This window comes from Glycine max, chromosome 17 (genome assembly GCF_000004515.6).
Source record: "Glycine max cultivar Williams 82 chromosome 17, Glycine_max_v4.0, whole genome shotgun sequence".
NCBI lineage: Eukaryota > Viridiplantae > Streptophyta > Magnoliopsida > Fabales > Fabaceae > Glycine > Glycine max.
Window position 1 is genome coordinate 3,798,913 of NC_038253.2, and position 25,128 is coordinate 3,824,040.

At 32.9% G+C, this 25,128-nt stretch overlaps 2 protein-coding genes across 6 annotated transcripts; both read left to right on the forward strand.

Annotated features, from left to right (window-relative positions):
• Window positions 1-3,634: 3,634 nt before the first annotated feature.
• On the forward strand, window positions 3,635-16,655 carry LOC100801645 (uncharacterized). Of its 5 annotated transcripts, XM_026126436.2 has the most exons (20): window positions 3,635-4,055; window positions 5,017-5,310; window positions 5,683-5,871; window positions 6,067-6,150; window positions 6,750-6,809; window positions 7,730-7,774; window positions 8,814-9,013; window positions 9,557-10,030; window positions 10,538-10,664; window positions 10,760-10,957; window positions 11,103-11,189; window positions 11,673-11,735; window positions 12,243-12,317; window positions 12,430-12,480; window positions 13,000-13,077; window positions 14,096-14,230; window positions 14,554-14,661; window positions 15,271-15,336; window positions 16,269-16,359; window positions 16,457-16,655. In XM_026126436.2, the coding sequence occupies exons 2-19, from the start codon at window positions 5,023-5,025 to the stop codon at window positions 16,335-16,337; spliced, it is 2,397 nt and encodes a 798-aa protein (XP_025982221.1). In that variant the 5' UTR covers window positions 3,635-4,055; window positions 5,017-5,022; the 3' UTR covers window positions 16,338-16,359; window positions 16,457-16,655. The 5 variants fall into 5 exon arrangements, with proteins under 5 accessions (XP_025982221.1, XP_040867280.1, XP_014625410.1 ...); XM_041011346.1 differs by having other exon boundaries at window positions 3,635-4,134; window positions 16,269-16,655; XM_014769924.2 differs by having other exon boundaries at window positions 3,636-4,055; window positions 16,269-16,655.
• A 3,939-nt stretch (window positions 16,656-20,594) lies between these two features.
• GRF17 (growth-regulating factor) lies at window positions 20,595-23,164 on the forward strand. The gene is made up of 4 exons (XM_003551083.5): window positions 20,595-21,020; window positions 21,290-21,764; window positions 22,226-22,692; window positions 22,816-23,164. Exons 1-4 carry the CDS (start codon window positions 20,837-20,839, stop codon window positions 22,821-22,823), a joined length of 1,134 nt encoding a protein of 377 aa, XP_003551131.2. The 5' UTR covers window positions 20,595-20,836; the 3' UTR covers window positions 22,824-23,164.
• The last annotated feature ends 1,964 nt before the right edge of the window (window positions 23,165-25,128 follow it).

Genomic DNA, 25,128 nt, shown 5'->3' on the forward strand with positions numbered 1-25,128 from the left:
ATCATAAGAGTCAATAATTTTTAATGACATGGCAACTTATGGTTTGTTGAAAGTGTATTTTTTATATTTTAATAAAATTCTCATTGAAAACTTAGATTTGTATAATAATTTAGATTTTTTCTAGTTAAAATTTATAACGTAAGAAAACAAAATGTGAAAACGAATTTTGTTTACATTTAGGTAAAGTCTCTCTCTCAAAAAAAAAAAATCAATTTAGAAAACCATATATATTGGTGTAGTTTTTAACTGATCTTTGCAATATTTGTATGGACGGGGTTGCTTGCCGCTTTTTACAATGATGACGAGGCTAAACTAAAATGATATTTTAAAACATTTTATTGATAGAATAGAACGAAAGAGCATATGTTAATTGGCTTTCACTTTCCATTTGGCTAAAATAGCAATGTTCTCAACCTTTAATTTGCTACATGCCTCGACTAATGCTTTAATTAAATATGTCATTTTTCCGATGATGCTAATAATCAATATCGAAACATGCTTTTCTCTGAAGTTTTTATGATCATACATATCACTAACGCTCCCATCAACATGTGTAATTAGCACATTCCGAAGCTAGCATACTAGTCAAAATCCAACTTGAGTGTAACTAACTTGGTTTACAGAAGTTCTCTCTCATTCTAACTTTGTAAGTTGAAACCATATATATTTATAGACCGGGGGAATTAAGCTAGAGTTGAATGTAACTAATAGGTCTAATAATTTGTACGGTATATGTAGTTTCTATTTGGAAAAATCATCCAATATAATAAAAAGAGAATGTTAAGTGTACACTTTTAAAATGGGGTGTAAAATTGAAAGGAAAAGAGAGATAGATAGATAGAAAAAATAAAAAGAAGGAAGAAAAACTAGTAAATATGACAAATGATGTAATGAAAAACGAAAAAAGAGATGAAAAAAATGGGCGAGAGTGAATTGGAAGTAAATATAAGTCTTTAATACCAAGGGGATTGGATAGAAATAACTGGTATTTCTCATTGCGACCAATCAAGGTTTTAAGTATTTATTAAAAAAATATTCATATTTAATGTTTAATCGTATGTTGAACAAGGTTATACACAAAAAAAATATTTGTCAAAAAAAAAAGTTAAATATAATGAAATACTTTTGTAAAACTATATTGCAAATGTAAAAATGAATAGTCTTTTTCAATGTAACCAATCAAGATTTTAAATCTTTTGTTAGAAAAAATATCCGTTTTTAGTGTTTGATTGTGTGTTGAATAAGGTTATATATAAAAAAATATTTGTGAAAAAAAAATTAAATATATAATAATAAGGATCCATAATGACATACTTTTGTAGAACTCTATCTCTGGAAATGTATAGTTGATTTTCTCAATTTTTTTATGTGAGAATTAAAAATGGTATTAGTTACTAGAAAATTTTACTTAAGGTAAAGAATAGAAAATAAATAATAAAAAAATAATATAAAAGAAATACATTATTATTTAATTATAAACTTTGTGTATGATAACTGTAAATTAAATTGAAAGATTGTTTTTTTGATACAATTGAAAGATCATTTTGATAACAAGTATTTTGGTAAACCCAGGATAGTTGAAATAATACAGAATTTTGATCATTGAAAAATAGAAAAGAGAAAAAAAATGCTTTTTAAATGATTTAATAACAGATATAATTTTTAAAATAACTTTTAGAATTAGAAGTTGATATGAGAATGGAAAAATAATTTTGAAGGATTTTAGTATAATGATTCATATTCTCTCTTTAAAAGATTAAAAAGAAAACATTTTTTAAATGTTTGAAGGATTACAAAAAAAAAATGACTTACTTTAAATTTTTCCTTTAAATTTCGGAATCATATAACATGATATTTCCTTTCACCTTTTAACCATTACTTTGTCTCCTCCGATCAAATTAGTGAATAATTTTATTTCCTTTATTCAACAAATCACTGAAGCGAAGAGGTATAAATAAAAACTCTGCAAGCTGAAGCGGCACAGTACAAGTACAAATGAAAGCAGGGTTTTCCCAACAGTTGTTTGTCAGATTGTGCAATGATGTTTGCCATCAGTGGAAGAAGATAATCCCCATGGGGCCCCACCAACATCACCACTGCAAAGAAAGTCCACATAGTTTGCTCACTTTCATCATATTCAAGCCATTCATCTTTTTATTCACTAATCCTAACTAATTTGGACTTTGCTTTTCGGCAATTTCGATTATAATAACCATATAAGCTTGCAATGGAAAAGTAAGAGAAGAAAATAATGCTCGCCCTTGTTAATTAATACTCCTAGTCACCTATTATGGTTTTTTATTAATAATGGAATTCAAAAACATCTTTTACTAAAATTGAATAAGGAGAAAGAAAACGAGACATTTAATTGTTGAATCCTCCACGTTTGACCAAAGATTATTTGGAATGGTTGGGGAGAACAAAGTCTGCGCATTTAACATTACTCATTGAATTACAACTACCTTTAATTTCCCAGTTGTTTTTCAAGGTTTCAGAATTAGGATTAAAAAAAATTTTGTTTTTCAATTCGATGAAAACAACATTATCATCCCCATCCACCTTCCATACTGTGCATGCATTTTCAGTTTTTCTCGCAAATGACAATCCTTTTTGCCACTCGAGAAACGGCCTCGTGACCTCGTCACCATAAGTTGATAATGAGTAAATTATGGTGAATTTTCTTGAGATTTAAGAGCATATTGCTTCAAGTTTATGGAAAATTTTATTATAAAAATATTTAATTTTAGAGATTGTATAAAAAAACAGAAATGTCATTTTTTTGGTAATAATCATAAAAAGATATTTTTGTTTTAGAAATTAAACAAACACATCACAAATTAAAGTGTTTTTTATACATAAAAAATGAAACAAAGAGGCTTTTAATAATCTAATTCTAGAACATTTATTAGACGTGTCCCATAAATTACCTCACATTATTGGGCCCACTTTCTCTCATCACATGAAACACTAGTCAAGATGGTATTGCTTAATTTCTTTACTAGGTCACACAACTCTGCTGGTAGTACTTTTTACGTGGAAATGTTGCTTAAGTTGAAAGATGTTTTACGAAATTCTTATTAGAGTTTTTTTTAAAGATAATTGTTGTAAAATTTAATCAATGTTTATAATAATTATGATTAAGTAATAATGTAAAAATTCTTTAATCTAAGAATATGTGCATTATTTAATTTATTTAAAATTACCAATACTTATTTCAATTAAAAAAATCTAAATTTCCTTCGATAATTTATTTCTGGACCAATAAAGGAATAAAGGAATGCTAATGATAATTTATCTGAACTTTCTTATTTATAGAAAGATACTCACTAAATAGTTTAATAAAGTAAAACAGGCAAAGATAAACGTTATGACATTTTCTTCGGTTTTGATTATAAAAAAATTAAACAAAAGACATATTTCCTTAAATTGTGTGATTTTTAATTAAAAAATAAATATTTTTTAAAAAATTATTATTTATTGGAACTTAATTTTAAACATAAAAAGATTTTTAATCTCATTGAAAAATATTTGAATAGAACTTTACTAAATAGATCATATATAATTAAAATTGACTTATATTAAAAAAAAAAAAAGGAATTTATTGCTGCTAATTGGAGACCGGAAATAATATCCTTAGAAAAGGGAAGAGGATGGAAACCAGAGAGAATCTTAGAAGTGAATATAGCAACGAGTGAAGGCAGTAAGCAGCAGCAGCGGCTAATACAAAACAAAGAAAGGCGTGCAAAATAAGAAACTGAGCTTCTTCTCTTCTCTTCCTCTTTGCGTTCCATCACTTTCTCAACTTGTCTGTCCTTTCGTTCCACCCTTCAACCACTTCTCAGTTTTCCCTTATTATTATTATTGTATTTTCCTTTTTCTTCTATCTTTCTGTTCCATCGATCACCTCCAAATCCAATTATATATTTATATTTTTCACTCCGCAACCCAACACTACCTGAACCAACTTCTTCATCAATTTATTCTCCCTAAAGCTTCGCCAACGGCCACCCCAACTCTCTGCTTTCCAGCTTCTTCCTTTCTTTTGCTATTTCGAGGTCAATTTTCCTTTTCTCTGTCATTTTTTTACCGCTTCAATTCGTATCGTATTGGGGGAGGGGGTTCTGTTACTGACTAGTATGTTGTGCTTCCATTCAATTACATCTTTTTTTTTCCTGTGATCATTGTTTTGTTTCGTTCAATTGGCGCGTGTTTTCTTCCTCTATGTTTCTCAGTTAGCGTAACAGACTGAGCAGAGCATGAAAATTGAAAATGGAAGATATTCACTTCCTCTTTGGGCTTTTTTGTTTAATTAATTTTATTTTATAAGTAATCCAAGTTATTTTTTAGTTATGTGGAAGCTTTTGCTTGTATGGGAGACATAGGAAAAATGGGATATGGCATGATTAGTTGTGGACCCAGTGTAGACTACGTTCATTGTTCATTTGGTATCGTATGTTCAGTTGGTGCAGTTACTAGCAATAAAATAGGCTGCTAACATCACCTTTAATCACTTAAGTAAAGTCTTTTAAGAGTTGTTGGCTTTATTTGGTGAGTGTCACCTCCTCCCCCCCCCCACTATTTGATGGACTTCACATCCCAACCTATGACACCAATAATGGGGGCAGCACTTTAAACTGGATGCAGCTCTGAGAATTCTTAAGCAAATAAAGTTGCACTCTTGCCATTAGCTATAGCTTCTCACCTAGTGGTAATCACTTGATCGGTTGATACAACAAGAGTAGTAATTGATAAGAATAGCAAATAAATTTGAAGTTTTTACTTTTACCACACAATGCCTTGTGAGTTAGCATACTATAATCCGTGCTCAAGAGTTTCAGCTTTTGGTGGCTCATCACTATAATTGTTCTTAGCTGTAATTATGCTCCTGAATTTTCATCTTTTAGAATGGATTTTAGATTTAATGTAGCTCTACTTTGGAAAGATACTTTATTTGAGTTCATGTTGCTTACATGAAATTCTTGTTTATTTGCGTCATTGAATGTCATGTCACTGAAGGCACAGATGACTGGAATTTCAAAGGAAGAAGGGTCAGCTAGTCCAAGTTGGGGTGCTTCATTTTTTATGCAGACAAGAGAGGAAGTGGCTAGAGCTGTTGCAGCTGCTGTTAACCCTCCAATGTCGTCAAAAGATGATAATAGTGGTAGCCAACTTCAAAGGCTGCAGTATCAAGTTGCAAAAATGTTAAAAGGCTTTTCTCACCCTCCTGATGTTGAAACAACAAATTACAATCCTGAAATCCTGACTAGTCTGAAGCGTCAATGGGCTGCAAACTTTCAGTTGCAGTACATGGTATGGCACAATGTACCAGATTTACATGTTCCTTCTAGTCCTTTGGGTATGAACTATAAAGAAAGTTTAAGTTGATTGTTATTGTAGTATCTTGAAACACTTGGTTTTGAATGCTCCTCTTCCTTGGAAGTTCAGCCCTTGCATCTATTACTTATTTGAACTTTCAGCTCTTCACTCTCAATGTCATTATAAGCTTTTACGATTTATATGTTTTTGTTAGCAATAACAACTGGAATTCTAAAGGGGATGGGATAAATCATACACACACACGCAAATACAAGAGATTTAATGAGGTTTGGCAAGTGCGCCTATGTCCTCGGAACTATTGTCCCTCGAATGTTCTCATATACTCTATTTTATCTGAGTTCACAGGACCATAGGTCTTGGAAGGAACCTTCACGACTGTTTGAAAGCATGGTGGTTGTTGGACTTCCTCCTAATTGTGATGTTCAGGCACTGCAAAGGAAATATGTTGATAGAAAGTTTGAAGGCTCTGGTAAATTGAGAAGTGCACTCGGTTATCAGAATCAATCTCGTGTAGAACCCAATATTGAACCTCAGGTTGTGATCTTTGGTGGCAGATACTGAACTTTTATAATTGTTATATTTATTGCCAAATGGTACTAGAACTAATGTTAATTGTATTACCATTCAAGTTTTTCTACAACGATTACTAGAACTTCATTGACTGCTGTCTTTAGTATTAGTTGTCTTCAAATATATATATGGATCAAGAACAATATTCAATTTTTTCAGGTCTTATTTGTTTACCCTCCAGAAAAACAGCTGCCTCTTAAGTGCAAGGATCTTCTTTCTTTCTGCTTCCCTGGAGGCTTAGAGGTTAGATGTATGCTTGATGAACGTCAATCTTTTCTTCCTTCATTTTCTATGTCAAAATATTATCATTATTAATATAATGAAAGCTATATGTAGATGAAAACAGAAATGACTTAAAGCATTGAGCTTTTTCCCCCTGAAATTGAGAATAAAAATAGATGTCAACGAGCTTGTAGCTTCATTGGCACTGGCCCCATCTGTAAGATTGGGGTGTTTTTTGACGATGTTGGAGGTTCCATCTTCTACTCACCTCGGGTGTAGCATAAGACATAAGTGGCAGTGGGTAGGGTGGGGGTAGGGTGAGTAAGAGAACATCATTTGTGTTTGTGTAATATATTAAATATTAAATTATGTCCATTTACCTAGAGTGGGTATCCACTGTTATTAAAGCATAGTAACTGACAAATTGGAGTGATCAATAGTGACAATATTGCCTGTATTTAAATTATTTGCATTAATAGTAGTTTATGTATTTATACAGTGAATAATCTATGGAGTCAGGCATCTATTTGTCTGTCTTGTCTTACATTTATTTATTTTCATATGTGAATAATTTATGTGGTGCTTCTGATTAGTTTTAATTTTGTTTGATGTAATTTTAGGTCCGTGCTGTTGAGAGAACCCCTTCCATGAGTGAGTTGAATGAAATTCTTTATGGGCAGGTATTTTTTTTCCTTGCAATGTTAAGCTTTGAACTATATTAATTTATGCAGATTATTTTCTTAATTTAGTATTTGATTAATGCATGATTATATTCTTCCTTGTATTCTTGAGTGATTGACTAATTATTAACTGAGTCCAATATGTCAAAGCATTTTTAGACACACAGGCCATTCAAGTTAAACCCACTAGTACACACTCTCCTTCACTCTTGGACAAGGGTCTTCTGCAAATTCTAATATGGTATTGAAGCCTGTATCCAACAGAAAATTTGAAGACTAAAGAAAAGAGACTGGCCCAGAAAAATTGAAAAGCCCAAAGTAAAAAAGGGGGTCGGACCAAAATAGACTCAGGCCTCTAAAACTCAAGGAGCATCCAAATTCTTTATAATCAGATTTTGTTTACTCTGAAGTGTTGTCAACCTTTGTATTTGACACAGTTGAAGGATATCTGATAGAATCAGATAGATCCTGGTTTTTACACTGGGATTAAAGAGAAATGTATACTTGTGTAGAGCAGTTTTCTTTTTACCATAACAGAAACAATATTAATAACTGATAGAATAGAAAAAATAATTTAGAGATAACTCAGAGAAGCAAGAATGCTACTCTGCCCGTAGTCAAAAGCCTACAAGAAATTCTCTACAGCTTTGATGCCTCCTTTGGTCCCCCATTTCATCCCTTATATTCTTTCCACTCTGCATGCTCCCCTCACTCCCTTCACCACTAATCTGCTGCCACCTGTCCATTCTATTAGGATCCTCTCCAACAGACTCCTCCACCTCAATCCCCATCCTGTCCTTGTTGTTTCTGTCCCTCTTTGGGACACCTGAACTGGGGGTCCATCAGGACCAACTATGAGGTGCTCATCAATATCTATGTTGTTAAATATTGGTAACTAACGGTCTGTTTGTGTATTGCAGGAACACCTTAAACAAAGGGATCTGTCATTTGTATTCAGGTTACAGGTATAATCTTATTGTTACTTTGTTGCCACTGTTACATTTTCCTCTTTTGGTCATTGTGTGAGCTTTTGCTATTTTTCTTAATATCAAAATATTCTAGGGATGGTATTTGGAATACATGCAACCTTTTCAAATTGTATTCTAAAACTATATGTGGGAATGTACTCTTCTCATATATTTCTGTCTCTCTTTCTTCTGGATGGATCTTTCCTTATTACTATATTATATAGCCTTAAGAGTAGTTTGAGCACTAGTTGATAACAAGCCATCAGTAGAGATTTTTTGCGGGAGCAGTTTTAGGGATTCTTTCATAGTAGGTTTGGATCCGCTGGAGCTACGTACGAATGATGGTTATGATGTCTACCTCCTTATATGATGCAAAAATAACCTCACATTTGCTAGTGCTAATTGTGTTTTCATCACGTCATCCTAGATATAAACCCTCAAATTGCTACCGGTGTAACTTATTTGTTGGTTTTTAGAGTGCTAGCAAGTAGCAACACACTCTATTATTGGTTAGAATTAATCGAAAACTACAAAATCAAGAGAGACTCATTAAATAACAAGTGGTCCCCACAAAAAAAATGTGATTTCCTATAAATTTCAGCTAATTAGGAGTGTGTTCAAAAGAGTGTGTTAGAGAGAGTGTTGCTAACATTTCTCTTAAAATAATGCATGCACTGTTTGGTGGAGTGGATTTGGAAAGAAAAGAAAGGATATAGTTGATGTGTTTGGAGTATAGCCTTTTTTCTTGATGTGCATTGGGGGTCTAAACCTAGTGTGGGGAGGGGTATGTATGCTGTAGTGCAGGCCAAAAAGTAACCCTGGATAATTCCTAGGAGGCTTGGATCAAGTAGTTCCCGAAGGCACTTGTTGTTAATTGAGCCAGAGTGTACTTTATATATATGCATAAACCATTTATATTGTTTTCTTTGCAAACCTACCCTGCCAAACAATGCCTTGTTCATTTTTTTATGTTGAAACTGTACTGGTTACCTCACAATGTTACTTTCTTTTTTTGTTTGTTATTTTACCTTCGAAGGGTGCTGACAACTCAACACTTTATGGGTGTTGTGTCTTAGTTGAAGAACTAGTGCAAAAGCCCTCTGGATTGCTTTCTCTGATTTCTGATAAGCAGCCTTCTTACTCGTCTTTGAGACGGCATATATTAACCACTCAGAGATGTTACTGCATACTTTCAAGGCTCCCAGCTTTTGATTTGCTCTTTGGTGTATTGAATAGGTAGGTATATGTGATGTATTAAATTTTTAAAGGATGGTCAGTAAACAGTAGGTCTGTTTTGCACTCCTTGTATGCATCAAAACATTAAAAAAGTATTAAGTATTAATCTGTAGTACTTTTGAAACATTATATGTATGGTAGTATTTTGCGAAATTGAATTGTCAGTGTGCTCAACTAAGCATATTGATGTGAAGATAAACTCATAAGAGAAGGAATATTTGCACTTCATCAAATTAATGCATTATAAAACTAGTTGAGGGTTTAATGAACTCATAATAAGATATTTAAAAGACGGCCAACATATGTACTTGCCTACTTGGGCAGAATATGCACACACATGTGCGCACACCCTCACATACACATCTTACCACAGTTTTCTGCAGGAAATAAAGAAATACTAACTGTGTTTAAATTGGTTGATCATAATATATGCTCACACGTTGTTTACTTATGCACGAGACTTAAAATTGTTTACTTTCTAGCATGATTGGAATTTGTGGTTTTATGATTTTTGCTTATTTCATTGTGCTAATATCTCTGTAGCATCTTCACACAAGAAAGGCTAGAGCGTTTGACAAAAGGTGTTGGAGATTTAAATTTAGAATTTGATGAAGGTAACCATAAGGAAGAAAACCTAGAGGGCTACTCAGACAGTGTTTTGGTGAGTGATGAACCAATAGAAGACAGACTTGGTGGAAATATGGTAATTTCTCAATCAAGAGTAGGAAAGTCTACACCTGAAAATATTGTGGATGATGGTCAACCAGAGCATCTAATGGTTGATGGGGAGCTGCAGCCTTATAAGGAGAGAATCAATTATGATGATGTCTTGCTTACTGATCCTGTAAATGATAGGACAACAGCCAAAGAAGATTCTGGCCCTGCAAATTCTGAAAATAGTGATCACTATGGAGATGCTTTTGGAACCAACAAACAATCAGAAGACAAACATTTACCTAATGCTATTTTGCCCCTCCTGCGCTATTGCCAGTATGAAAGCTCTGAATCTTCCTGCAGGTTCATGTCTCTGGAGCTTAATTGTTTTATTAAGAAATAAGTTTTGTTTTACTTCTGGTGTGTTTATTCTCTTTCTCTAGTATATATAGTGTGTTTGATCTTTTGTTGGAATGAAATGGTCTCTCTCTCTCTTAAGGAAAATGTTTGAATCCAAAGCTTGCTTTCATCCCTCCATTTTTGTTTATCCGTTTCTAAGTAGAACCTCCTTGACAGACATGCACAGGGATTGGAGTTCTCTCTTTTTATTAATGTCCTTGCTTTGTATGTGTTGTTCTTGTGATTCTTCTTTTGCCTTTATCATTTGATTTCTTTTTCTTCAGAGAATAACTTATTCGCCTTTTTCGTTATATTTCTTATTTATTTTGTTCCAATAATTTTCAAAATTTATTAAAAAAATATTATGGTGATTTTGCAGTTATCTTATATAGGACAATTGTCCTGAATGAAATAATTGGCCCTTTCTACTTGGTGATTCATCTTAAACACATGTTCTGCCTTATTATGTAGTTTTCAAGGCTCGCCTTGTGAAGACCGAAATTTTAGGAGTGATGTTGATGATAATGAGACAGAAGAAGCATCTTTCTCCGGCCAAGAGGATTTAAACGACTTAAATGATATTCTTGAATGGGCCAAGGTTTGTAGTTTGACAAGCACATATAGCTGTTTTTGCCTTGTCAGTTGTCATTCATGAGGATATTTTGTAGCTGACGGTAATTTATCAATTCTCAGGAAAATAACCACGGACCACTACAAATTGTAAGCGAGTTTTACCGTTTAAGTTGCCCTGCCAGGGGCTCATCACTTACATTTCATCCTTTGGAGCACTTGCATCCCTTGGAATATCACAGATCAGCTGAGACAGTTCTACGTCTTGCTGGTTCAACAGTTGATTTGAAAACGTCAAGTACTGGTCTGGGATTAGCTGATGTATGTTGTCATAATAAATTTTTAGTGGATAAGTTTGCTTCCATTTCTCTTTAGATTTGAAATTTCAGTATTCTAGGAAGCATTTTGTTTGATAGTCACATGTTTATGGTAAATACAGTACTTCATTGTTGTTTGTTAATCTCAGGCACACATTGCTCTTCTGGTGGAAGAGGCAAATGCATTATCTGTATGGGCTGTAGCTTGCTTGTGCGGTACATTGAGACTTGAAAATGTATGTTTTATTTTATGCTTATGTCCAAGACTTTATGAAATCTGTTTTGTTTCCATATATTGTTAACATCATCATGCTTAGATTTGGCAGCATCATTTCAAGGTTGAGCTTATATGCAGGTAGAGGGTTTTTTGTTGGGAGGGGGGGGATGGAGGAGAGGAGGAGGACTTCTGCTCTAGCTGTAACATGAGTGCTAACTTTATCATGATTTCAGCATTTAAGGAATTTGTGGATACATCTTTTACAAGTAAAATCTGTTATCTGTGGAGTTACTTCTTTATTAATAGCTATGGCTTCTATATTCAAGATGAAGATCTTGTAGGAATCGTTAACTTAATCACCTCTACTGTAAGCTAAATTAGAGACACAATAATGCATTTCCTAAAGTTGAAATGCAGTTAATAGTGATTGAAGTGTCATAGTTTCATAATGCCTGTATACGATTTGGTTTAATTGATTGTGTGGTCCTTCTGCACTCTGCAGGTGTTAACATTCTTTGCAGGAGTTCTACTAGAGAAGCAGATAGTTGTTGTCTGTTCTAATTTGGTATGTCTTGTACCTAAAATTAAGTTTATAATGATCTTGTGACAGTGATTAATGTATCCTATTCTTTTTATAATCACCATCATCTTTTGTAAAGTTATATGATCATTGGTTATATATGTTCCCCTGTTGTTAGGTCCCTGCATTATTAGGAACATTAGTAGTTATATTTTTATTTATATTTCTTCTCATTGTTTTCCTTGCCTGGTACAAATTCTTGTGCATATGTTATTTTGCAGCTTATTTTTAATGTTAAAGTCATGTCCATGATTTGATTATCTTGCAACAGTGTTCTTATTCTCTAGTTTTACAAATTAGTCATTCTCACAATGAAATATGCATATATATAATTATCTGGATTAATATGGATAATTTTGCTTCACACTCAATCTTTAGGGAGATAATTTGGTAAATTTAACTGCAAAAATCATTTATATTTTTCCTTGGTACATATTAGAAATAATTTTGCTGGCTTTATTTATACTTTTTAAAATTTTCTTTCATGATCAGGGAATCCTATCTGCTTCAATTTTATCAGTTATTCCACTAATCCAGCCTTACCGGTGGCAAAGCCTGCTAATGCCAGTTTGGTTTCTTTCTCTTTTCTCTATTAAAGTGAATGTGAATTTTACGTGTTAATATGTTATTAATTTGTATATTTCACCTTATGGTATTTGATGAGAACATGTTCTTCCAGGTTTTACCAAATGACATGCTTGAGTTTTTAGATGCACCTGTCCCTTATGTAGTGAGTATTCAGTTCTTTGCTTTAACTTATAAGAATATTATCTGCTTGAAGCAGGGCTCTGAGGTTGCTTTTGCATTTTAAATTATTTTGTTCTTTTAAATACGTTCTCAGTGCTTTGCCCTTGCATTTGTCAATTTATTACTTGGTTATTGATATTGGATATAGAGGAGTTCTAGGAACACACTCTTACTAACACTCTCATTGGTTAAAATATATTGAAAATTACAAAATCAGGAGAGACTCATTAAATAGGATGTGCAACCCATAATTTTTTGTGATTTTCAATAAACTTCAACCAATAAGAGAGTGTGTTAGAGAGTGTATTCTTAGCATTTTTCATTGGATATATTACTTTGAAGCTGGTCAAACTTTTAGCATACATTGGAAAAAAAACATTAGATTTGCTACTAGAGTGAGCAGTTTTAAATTTGGTTTCAAGTTCAACTGTTTTTTAACTTAATCTTTCAATTGATAATACCATTTGAGATGTCTCTGACTGCCTACAAAATTAATTTATAGGTCGGTATTAAGAACAAGACCAGTGAACTTCAGTCAAAGTTTACCAATGTTATTCTGGTTGATGCTGATAGAAACCAGGTAAAAATCAAATCCTTTTTATCTCAACAATTTTTCTAACACTGGTATGCATAAACTTTTCTTTCTTATAATTCTAAAGTCATTGCTTTAAATGAAGGAAAGCATTACTCTGCCTATTGTTAATTTTTGTGCTACTGTATGGTAATGCTTTTTTATGTTTGCTTGTGAAATACATTCAATTTTTATGTTTTTGGTTCCTTTTTTTTACATTCAAGTTTTATAAATCTGTTGGCAAATTAACATTTTGGGCAATAACATAAAGAGGAAAGAATTATATGTTAATCAGAGAACAGTATATTTCTGTAATTATGTGTAATTATCCTTGTATTTATGACACCTAATATGAATATATGCTGTCATGTAATTCATCAAGTGTCTGTTGTTTTCTCTCTCTTTACAAGTTGATTAGAGAAATAGATGGGGTAGGACTTCTGTTGAAAAGATGGTAAGAACTCACCTTAGTTGGTTTGGGCATGTGTAGAGAAGATTTGTAGAAGCTCAAGTAAGGAGAGTAAATAAGATGGAGGTAGCTTAATTGCTAGATGGAAAGGAGGGAGATCGAGAAAAACTATAGGTGAAACCATTGAAAAGGATTTAGAGAACCTGTGTTTGCTTAGACCGTGTAGTGTGGCCATTCAATTTTAGTAATTTGATAATTTAATTTGCAAGTTTGATTAATTAGTCAAATGATACTTCATTTGCTGACCGTGTAACCCATGGGAGAAAGAGAATTAAGAATTTGGAGGCTAGAGTTGAAGCTTAGGATTGATTAGGTAAAGTGGTTAGATGGGTTGAATATTTTATATCCTAAGTTCCTAATGATTTGTTGTGGGTTTGAAGATCACAGAAAGAGCTGCCTTCTAATTGCTGTTTTGTGTTTCTATGATTCCAAGACTGCTAGCCCTTTATTTTCACATACAACACAATTAATTGCTTTTCATGTGCTTATCTGCTAACATTAGTGTAGACACACAAGGTTTCTTTAATTTCTTATCACATTGCTATTATGTTGCAATAGGTGAAGTCACCAACAATACCCCAACTGCCAAGACAGAAAGAGCTAGTCTCTTCTTTACGTCCTTATCATGCAACTCTTGTAGGAGAAAGTTACTTGGGTAGGAGAAGACCAGTATATGAATGCACAGAAGTGCAGGTGAGCTCATTTTAATGAAATCATTATTATCCATTATTACTGTTCCTGATTTCCTCTTTATTGCTCTCTGTCTCTCTCATTCTTTACTTTTGGACTCCTTTGGTATCTTGATTAATTAGACTAGACACTAGTCATGCTTACATGTATTTTGTCAAAGCGACTTAATATCCATTTTGCAAGAAACATTTATCCAGTTTCTTAGTAGTTCATTTTGTGATGCATCCTCAGATATTTCTTATTTTTCAGTTGTTTCTGTCACACTTGGCAATGTCAAATTGTCTCAACATTTAAGTGTGTTCTCATGTGTGTTAGTTTCCCTACAGATTGAAGCTGCGAAGGGGTTCCTTTCAGTGTTAAGATCTTACTTGGATTCTCTTTGCTATAACATCCGTTCTCACACAATCACCAATGTACAATCCAATGATGATAAGGTCTGTGTTTTAGTCTCATCAACAAATCAAGTTAGACATTTTGATATTTATCTCAATTGTTTAAACCTCTCTGAAAAATGAAAATAAGGATTTGACTGAGAATTGTAATTTATAACCAACTTGGACTTGGTCTTATATTTACCCCTAAAAAAGGATCAATTATGGATGGCTAATTTATACATGCCATATTCAAGTCAGTTCTTCATACTTATAATTTTTCCTTTGATCAAATAAAGCAGAGTGAAATTGTTTCCAATAACCACCTTAATTTGCTGATAATACTTTGTTGGTGATAATTTCAAGTTCAGTGATATGAGTGACCCAAGTCCTAGACCGTCTAGAGACAGCTAGATAAGCTTAGGTGTGCTATTTACATAATCCATCTAATTCTCAACTTTTATCTGTCACCTTTAGCCTCTTCTATCAAAATAATGATGTCTGGCTTTGCCTTCTGCTCAAGTTAATTGAAACAAGATTATGTATAATTTTAAAATTTGTAACTGAAAGGCATGCGTTAAAGTTCCATCATTTATAAACAATTCTTTGCATCGAATATAACATATTCTAGTCAGTATGAGGAAGATCTGAGATGATGGTTTGTACCTTCAGGTATCATTGCTTCTGAAGGAGAGTTTCATTGAGTCGTTCCCATATCGTGATCAGCCTTTTATGAAGGTTTGTTTCTTCTTGAGCTTACACCATACCTTGTGCTAAACTATATATGCAAAATTTAGTCAAATTTTCTTTTAAAATTCAAAATGGTCATAATTGACTTGCAAATTATCTCTGATTTCCTGCAGTTGAGTGCTACTCTAAAATCTGCACTTGGTTTGTAAATATTATTCAAACTTCCTGATTATTAATTTCTCAGATTGCAACTATTGCACAAAGCTGTATTTTCACAACTATTGCACTGTCTAAGCTGTATTTTGCTAAACTTGTCTTTTTAAAAATAAGCGGACACTACCTTTCAGGCTGAGAACATGAAGAATTTGTTAAGTGAGTTTAACTGGAATAATCACATTGTAGGGACTAAGCTAGGTCTCCCTAATCAGCTGCAGTATTGCAGAGGGTTGGGAGTGGTTGTATTGCACTCAGGGTTTGACTTTATATTCAACTGTTGACCTTGTAAGTTGGTTCAATCATTTGTTTTTTCGGTGCTTCATAGTCATTGTGCATCGGCAAGCTTCATGTACTGCATCAAGTTGAGTTGGACAACCTTGAGTACAAATCTAGAGTGTTTTTTGTACACCTGGACGGTTGGACCATTTGGCTAGCATCTCAAGTGCACTCACTTAGGGAGTTGGCTTGTGCTAGTCTCCAGCAATGACAAACCTGATTTTATTGTTATTAGATGCACCAACCCATAAGTATGTGTGAGAACACGAGTGTGTTTAATGAGAAGCAAATTTTTCAAAGTCAATTGAACATATGCATATTATGGTTGCATTCTCAAATCAATTTAAGCTTGTTTTGTCTAATTTGCGTTATTTAGATGATAAAAAATTTCTATATTAACTGAGATCTTTCTGTTTTGGTATTTGTATTCAGACTACTAATTCTGTTTTCTGTATTTTTTTATCCCTTTGTTGCCTTGTGATAAACAGCTTTTCGTGGATACACAGCTTTTTTCTGTACATACAGACCTTGTTCTTTCTTTCTTACAAAAGGAATAGGGTTGCCATGCAAAACATTATGGTAATATATATTGTTTTGCTTCAAGCTTGAACGCAAGTTCAGTGTTGTATAATTTTCCTAAATTGGGTTTAAAATTTTCTCCCTTTATCCAATCCAGTCTCTGCCCCCAAAACGATCCCCGGGCACCTTTTTCTTAGGCTTTGTGCGTCTGCGGTACCTGTAAATACATATTTGAATGTTGTATTCAAGCCTAGCTAAAAGAGTTACAAGGGTTTCATTCTATGTAATTTTTTTCTTCCATGCAACAAAACTAAGAGATGATTAATCTTATGCTCCTAAGACTGTTATCCGGATTTGATAGCTGTTTGTTTCCGTGAGTTCATTCCAGATAGTCCGTGTTTGTGCACTTCATAGCAGAGATGGGAATTTATTTATCCCCTTTTATAAAAAATTAGTCCCCTCGCCCTTCCCCTAAATTTGCTTCAGTTTCACGCGATTTAAATATAGTCAAGGCAGAGGGCTCTGTTAGCAAGAATTATACAAAAAATAGTGAATAGTATTCAAATTTTCAATATATTATATAACTTTAAAATTATTAAAATTTATTTTCTTAATTTCTTTTTACCTAACATTTTCATTTAAGAAAAATAAGGAATGACTTTTTAGCTAATGATCTCTTATTCTAATGTGAGAGTGGGTTTAAGAAATCGATTTATTATATTCATTATTTTTTATATCAGGAGAAATTATTAAACAATTAAGGATATTTTTGTAAAAAGAAATTAATACAACAAACAATTGAAAGAAAACCTAAAAAATGAACTAAAGTAAACTTCTCAAAATATTTCTATAAAATGAACCAGATTTAATATATTGCTCTGAGAAGAAATCTCAATAATAACTGTTACCAACGCCTTTAACTAATCATAGTAATAGTAATTGATGAGGAAAAAAAAGTTATGTTTGAAAAGTAAATGGGTAGTAGATAGAACCTCTTTTGAACTTGTTCCCTTTCATAAATTGCTTTATATGAACATAATTTTCAAATTAAATACTCAGAGATCGCAAGATTATTGAAAATAAGTTTAAAAGCGAGTCGCATACAATGTGAAACTCTATAATACTTTTTCACTCTTGATTATACTAAACTTTAAAAGGATGAGAAGAAGAGAAGGCCAATAGCTAATTTCTCGAACTTAAGTTTTGTATCCAAATTTAACGTCTTGAATTTGCACTAGTGCGGAGATTTTGCCCCCAGTTGGCATTACACAAAGATACAAGTTGCAATTGCAAGTTGGAGACATAATCAGTATTGAGTATTCACAAAGCGTGGGTTGTGTCATGTGTGGACGCAAGACAGAGGTCCAATTGCAAGTCCAAGATGTGGAAGTTCTGTTTGATTCAAAACCAGAATGCTACAGCAAAGATGCCGGGATTTGCCCTTCTGGTTGTTACATTAATGGAAACATTTGATGTGTCCCTGCTAGGGACCTTTTACTTCTTAAATGTGTCACCGTTTTAAGTAACTTGGTAGTTTTGTGGAGCTTTGATTAAGCATTTGTACTTTAATGAGTGCAAAATATAAAGTACATGGCATGCTTATAGACCCCAGGCTCTGTGTTTTCATAAAGTGAAACAAATAATGGAACCGGTACAGGTGTTGCTAGCTAGCAGCACTTTTTCTGGTTTATAAAAGATTTTAACAGAAATTAATTAAAATTGAAACATTTTTGTAAATCTATTGCTTCCCCTTTATTTGAAACATAGATAATATACGTCATACTGGAATAATATACTAGAAAGAACGAAAATCATATATATAAGGATACAAGTAATAATTAAAATCATAAAAAAAAGGCTGAATTAGAATCTATCCTTATGTTCTGTAATTAAACTTACATTTAAGAATCAGATTTGAATCTGATTGGTAGTACTTATATACTGTCAGGAGCTCATGCAAATAAGAATTAATCTAATACTTAAATATTGTGGGGGGAAAAACATAGTAAAAGAGATTTAAAAACAAAAATCACATATATATATATTTTTGAATTTTGCAGTTTGTATTTTTATTATATTAAAAATGACGTTTTTTGCAAGAAAAAAAAAACACTATAGCAATAAAATTTTCTGAAGTTCTCTCTCTTATCAAATTAATTAGTATTTTCCATTGGTTATCGATCACCTGTCACAAATAACTAACAAACAAAGAAAAGTTTCACTTGACGTTTACCAGGTTGGTAGATAGAGTCAAACATTCAACAACCTAATAAATTTTGGCTTGCATATATATTTTTTCTGATGCATGATTTACGCATGTATTGTTGATTAGTTGAAGTGGGGCTAGGGTTTACTTTCTTTTTCTTGTTTATTTTGACAAAATAAAAAATATTTCCAACCAAAAGGGAAGCATCTTACATTAATATTTGCTAATAAATATTGTTATGATCGAATCATCTAGCTGACATCATCAATTTCAAATTTCAATATTAATCCGTTCTTCAACTGTTGGTGAAGATAATGAATGTTGTTGCTAACATATGATGCTATTATCAAAGGATATTCTACCTTTTTACTACATTAATGGTATAAATAATACAGTATATATCAGAAGGGATATATTTTTTTTTACGTGAAATGACCTCACAATTTTCACTTTGCAAGTTACAATAATGCACATAAAATACAATAATCTTATTTTGAGAGGGTGTGTTTATGTCAACAAAATTATATATGGCGCTTAATGTTGAGAGGGTGTGCTATGTCAGTTAACCAGTGAGGTACTTAAATTTGTGAGCATTCACGTTGACAAAAAGTTGAGTACCTAATAACCTAAACGAATTAAATATAAAGGTAAAAGGGTTAGATGTTATATTAAGGTATGGTGTAAAATTGATTATTAATAAACGTCCAAGAAAGATAAAAGTAGATACACACAAATATTAATGCAGATATTTTTTTCTTTTGGCTTGTTGAAGTTGAGTGTTGTTCAAAGGTAGAGACAATGTGTTTAGGTAATTGTGTTTACTAGGGGGATAAAAACCGTGCTGAAGAAGAGTGAAGACCGAACACTTGTACTGCAAAACTTACAACACAAGAATAGCTCCAAAGGTTTTAATGCAACCAAACAACATAAATGGTAATGCCAATCCATGTCTATCGTTTTACTTGCGTAGTTATGTGTCCCCTTTTTGGTTGAATTGGTTTTGCTCCGTCAAACCTTCTGACTTGGACCATATTTGTTTGGCTACCCCAACACTATTGACCTGCTTTTCGTTGCAATCTATATATTCATATTGTAGTGTTGTGTTCTGCTATTGTTAAGAAGTTATCATCAGGACACAGTGGTACTTAAGTTAACACGTGTTTTCTACAATTTCCCATTGATTAAATTATTTATACTATTGGTTATGAAACTCAAACGATCCTCCTTTCTGCCCTTTTCTTCTGTCTTGCATAAAACAGAAAAAAAAAAAAAAAGGGTGGCATATCGCATATTTAAGCATGTGAGGGCCGTTTCATTTTGAGTACGGATCTATATAAAGTTTGGTGTTTTGTTTTCTGTGTAAAAAATTTCTAAGGGAATGATCTTCAACTTCCAGGGTAAACGGAGGGATCAAGTTCTAATACCAAGTCATTGAATAAAGTTCACAGTATCTGAGCACTAACCACTATAAGTACAAATAAATATATTTGAAACTTGGATTACCTTAGTACCCTTGCTTTAACAGAACGTCCAACTTGTTTCAACGGAACTAGCAAAAGGACAATACTAAAAAAAAATAACCCTGGCCAGTTAAATAATATCCATACATGCACCTGTAAACTTAGTAAGAATTTCATTATCTATAACATTTCTTTCTCGAAAGGAAAAAGGTCAAATATCGTAAGTGGGAGGGCGTCTGAGTCTGAGGTAAAGGAACAGAAAAAGTAAATGAGTTAGTAGCAGTAAAAGCTCCAACCGTACAATCTTCTCAGACAGGCATTGGCTTCAGACACCAACTCTTAAATAGTTTCATATACAATAATACCAATAATAACTATTTCCTCTTTTGTCTTTAGGAGCTTTTCTTTCTCTCTCCTTTAGTTTATGGATTTCCGTAAAGATGTCAGAGACAAGGGCTGCCAGAGAGGCAGCTTAGTCGCAGAAGCAGTAGCAACAGAGAGGTGCAGTCATAATAGTAGGAGCTGAGATAGAGAGAGAAAGAGAGTGTGCATTGGCATGCAGCTTTGTAATCAGAACCATTAGTTTATTACTGTAACACAATGGTCCCTGAAATAAATATACCTACTCTACTCCAAAGTAACAAACAAGAAGCAATAACACTCAAAAACTCCTCTCTTTTCCTCTCCTCACATTTCTCCCTGAACCTCTCCCCACATTACTGCACTGTGAGGTGTCTGAAATAGAATAGCTTCTTCTGTTTCATTTGTTACTATATCACCCACCAGCACCAGCCTTTGTGCTAGCTCTTTGATTCCTTTTTACTCTTTTTTCGTTTTTTTTTTCCTGTTCTTTCCCTTTCCCCTCTGCTCGATGATGAATGGAAGGAACGTTGACACAAACAGGTTCCCCTTCACTCCTTCCCAGTGGCAAGAGCTTGAACACCAAGCCCTCATCTACAAATACATGGCTTCAGGTATTTCCATCCCCCCTGACCTTCTCTTCACCATCAAAAGAACAACCCACTTGGACTCCTCAAGACTCTTGCCTCAACACTGTAAGCCCATCTTATTCTTATCTGCATCAATATCATTCTTTTTTTAGTATGCAATATTATTTTTTTATCGAAAAATGTTACTTATTTTTTTGTTACATGAGGACTCCAACCCGTAATTTCTCCCTTCTTTTCCTTCTCTCTTCCGTATTAGACCAACCATATATCTACGTGATTCAATGATACAATATTATAGTGTACATAAGATTTTAAGAAAATGGTCTTGGTCTACACATCAAAGTTGAGTTTTTTTGGTATTGGTGTGCATGCAGTTGGGTGGAATTATTTGCCAATGGGATTGGGGAGAAAAATAGACCCAGAGCCAGGGAGGTGTAGAAGAACAGATGGGAAAAAATGGAGGTGCTCAAAGGAGGCGTATCCAGATTCAAAGTACTGTGAGAGGCACATGCACAGAGGGAAAAACCGTTCAAGAAAGCCTGTGGAAGTTTTGAAAACAACACCAATGACAGCAGCAACAAACACAGATGCCTCAACCCCAACAACAATCTTATCAATCACCAAAAACAGTCCTGTACTCTTCCCAACCACTCATTCTCTGTCTCATGACACTTACCATCATCATCACCATCATCACTCTCACCCTCAGCAACATTCCTCCCACTCCTTCCTCTATCATTCTTCGAGGCCCTCTTCCGGTGGTGTTTCTTTGTCATTTCAAGACAACAGTGCCCCCTTGTTTCTCGACACTGCTTCATGCTCTCAGAATAACAACAACACTGACTGCAGGTTCTTTTTTCTCTGATAACAAAAAGCTGTACTCTACACATACATACTATCACTTACATAACATAGGTCTTCTTTACATAGCTGCTTCTCAACAAGTACTTGAAGCAGAACATAAAATGCAAAATAAATCAATCATCTATCTAGCATGTTTGGTTACACGTTTTCTACTTGATTTTCCAAGTTTAATAAAAAAAAAACTTATAGTCATAACTTTCACATTTTTTGAGCCAAACTAACATGATTCTTTGTTTTCTAATGAGTTTCAAACATTTTTTTTTCTTTCATAAATTAAAACTAACTTATTTACTTCAATTTTTGAAGAAGTTAAGTAAGATGGTTTTTTAAAAGTTGAAAAATATAAGTACTTATTGAGAGTTTTATATTAACAAAGCCCGCTTGGCTTGAAATTGTTGAGTGTTTTGTGAGTGATTCTGTTTTTGTTCTTCTTGGAAAATGAACAGGTATGTGTATGGACTAAAAGAGGAGGTGGATGAGCATGCCTTTTTCACAGAACCTTCTGGAACTATGAGAAGCTTCTCTGCTTCCTCAATGGAAGATTCATGGCAACTCACACCACTGACTATAAGCTCCTCTTCCTCTTCAAAACAGAGGAGTTGCTCTGGTTTATCCAATGACAGCAATGAGTACTCCTACTTGCAACTTCAGAGCCTCAGTGGCAACAACTCAAAGCATCCACAGCAAGATCAAGGTTGCTACATATCAGGCAGTGATATCAAGTGCGAAACATTCATGAAACTTGGGAAAGAAGAACCTCAGAAAACCGTTCATCGCTTCTTCGATGAATGGCCTCCCAAAAGCAGAGGATCATGGCTTGATTTGGATGATAAATCATCCACAACCCAGCTTTCAATTTCCATTCCCACTTCTACTCATGATTTTGCAACTTTCAGTTCAACAACCCAACGAGGTAATGAAGTAATGAACTATAACTATGAGAGTCTTTTTGTGCCTTCTTTTTTCTTTTTCTTTTTCATTATGGGGGTCATCAGTGGCTGGGGAATTGTTTATGACTAGCATTTTTATTTTGCAGATGGTTGAGTTTAGCTTTCAATAGTGGGGTCCTTCAGTCCTTGTACTTGAATCAAAGGCCAATAATGTACTTACATGGTGGGGTTCACATTATGTTGTGATTTGTGAGATCTCTCTTTAATTGCTCCCCCTTTTTCCATCTGTTTTCTAAGTGTTGTTGAAGCTGATTTGTGTTTCCATGGAGGGATCCAATGTGTTTGTGTGCTAGTATTTGCTTTCAATGTTGTGTTCTTTCTACTCTCTCATTTTGTGTTCTTTGTGGTTTGAGCTAACACTCAAAGACACGTCCTTTTTTGCTTGTTCATCATTCTCAGCTGAGTACAATATTATTATTTTGGATGCTTTTTTTATGGTCCCAGGGCAGGGATTTGCTTGTTTGTCACTTCTGAAACTCTTTGAATATGGTTGGTAGCATTATTGAAGGTTAAACAAAAACTAATGAGGGGAGACACACATGATTAAGAAACAAGGTTTGACTGTACTAACAAAAAGAAAAGGGTCTTGCTATTGCCCAAAGTGATTTTGTTATCGTCGTTTTATTGAATTTTGGTTGGTGTTTTGATGCTTCAGCAGCGTCCAGCAGAAGTGGCCTTCAATGATTAAGGTTGGGTGCATGTGCCTCAGTTCTCTGGACAAACATCCAAATGAGAAATAGTAAGATCAGAGATGATGTTCACACAAAGATTTTCTGTTACGTAAAAAACTACATTGGGGAAATCGTGTCCCCTCATGCTTACCATAAATGCTCAGTCAATAAAACCACATGTTTTGGTCCCCTCGAAAATACCATGTTATAAGTAGGAGTTAATTCTAATCAGGATAAAAAAGATTTTAATATATTTTTTTACTTATAATATATATATATATATATATATATATTTATTACATAAAAAATATTTTAAAGATGATTTAATGTAAAAAAAATTACTGGACATAATTAAGATCAAGCTAACCGCTAGAGTCGGCTTAATTTAAGATCTATCCCTATATTGCTACCATTCAACATCTAAAAAAACCAAGATTACTAAATTATTTTTATAATAGTCTATTTAAATGTTTAGATTTATTTTTGTATGTTAAATTATACTACTTAAAGGTTGGGTTAAACTTTTAAATGAGATTGAAGTTTGAAAAAAATAGTAAATAAATAAATTAAATTTCAACATTTTTTTTTTAAAAAAAAGTCAAGCTCATTAAAAATAAGGCTTAAGGTAATCTCTATCCTTAATCGTAAAGCAGTTTATCGTAATTTGTGAGAAAATTTATAATAAAAGTGCCACTTGAAAAAATAGTTATTTTGAATATTGAATAAAGAAAACCCTTATGTTGAAATGTTTCAAATTATTTTAAATGTTATTTTGATTTTTTAAACTTTAAAAATGTAATTATAGATTTATAAACAAATAATATAAATATTGAAATTAAAAAAAGCTTCCAGAGCTTAGTTTCTCAAATTATTCCCAGGTTTATTTTAAATTAGATGAAAATTAAATAACTTTGAAATATTGAATAATTCACACACGTATTTGCTTAAAATGTAATACTATGTTGTGTAAAGAGTAATACAGAAGAAGTATTATACACTAAAGTTTTATATAATCGTTTAATCTCGATTAAATTTTAAAATAATTATCTTAAAGTAAAAATAATTTTTTCTTCATTTTGATAAAATAATTTTCTTTATGGAAGTGTAAAAAAAATGAGAAAAAGATTCATATTGTTGGAGTTTTGGAGATGCTGGTCATGAAGAAGGGCATAATCATATTGTATTGTACACGAAATGATTTAGTTTAATAATGAAAGTGAATTTGAGTGTCAAGATATATAAAAATACAAATAAAAATGAGATGACCATAATCCAATTATTTGGATATATCAGTGAAGTTATTGTCAGTTTTATTAAAAGGATAAACAGAAAATAAAACACAAACAGTCATGTCTTACCTTTCTTTTTAAGGGAAAGATGCCCTAGTATACCGAAAATTTCAACAAAGCACATCTACACCCCACCCCTTCCCCTCCCAAATGAACAAAACACGAAGGATAAATGCTACTGTATTAGTTTGTTTGTTTAAGAAATAAAAAAGTTAATTAAATATGAATGGAACAGAATAATGACATGTATAATTAATCATTCACTCCATAATTGAAGAAAAAATAAAGATAAACATAAAAGTATAAGCAAGTAGTCACTAGACGTGTAAATAAAAACTAGTACGAAATTGTTGTAAATTAATAATAATCTTAAATTTGAGTATTGAATATATAATTACATAAAATACTCTATAGAGTTTTATCATTCATAATGGTTATA

What these genes read in the sequence shown, in the direction of transcription:
- LOC100801645 (XM_041011346.1), top strand. Translation starts at nt 5,023, where the DNA reads ATGACTGGAATTTCAAAGGAAGAAGGGTCAGCTAGTCCAAGTTGGGGT. An exon ending in GGCAAAGCCTGCTAATGCCA is followed by an intron (nt 12,318 to 12,429) that starts GTTTGGTTTCTT and finishes ATGTTCTTCCAG; the next exon opens with GTTTTACCAAATGACATGCT. An exon ending in ATGCACCTGTCCCTTATGTA is followed by an intron (nt 12,481 to 12,999) that starts GTGAGTATTCAG and finishes ATTAATTTATAG; the next exon opens with GTCGGTATTAAGAACAAGAC.
- GRF17 (XM_003551083.5), top strand. Translation starts at nt 20,837, where the DNA reads ATGATGAATGGAAGGAACGTTGACACAAACAGGTTCCCCTTCACTCCT. An exon ending in AAGACTCTTGCCTCAACACT is followed by an intron (nt 21,021 to 21,289) that starts GTAAGCCCATCT and finishes GTGTGCATGCAG; the next exon opens with TTGGGTGGAATTATTTGCCA. An exon ending in AACAACAACACTGACTGCAG is followed by an intron (nt 21,765 to 22,225) that starts GTTCTTTTTTCT and finishes GAAAATGAACAG; the next exon opens with GTATGTGTATGGACTAAAAG.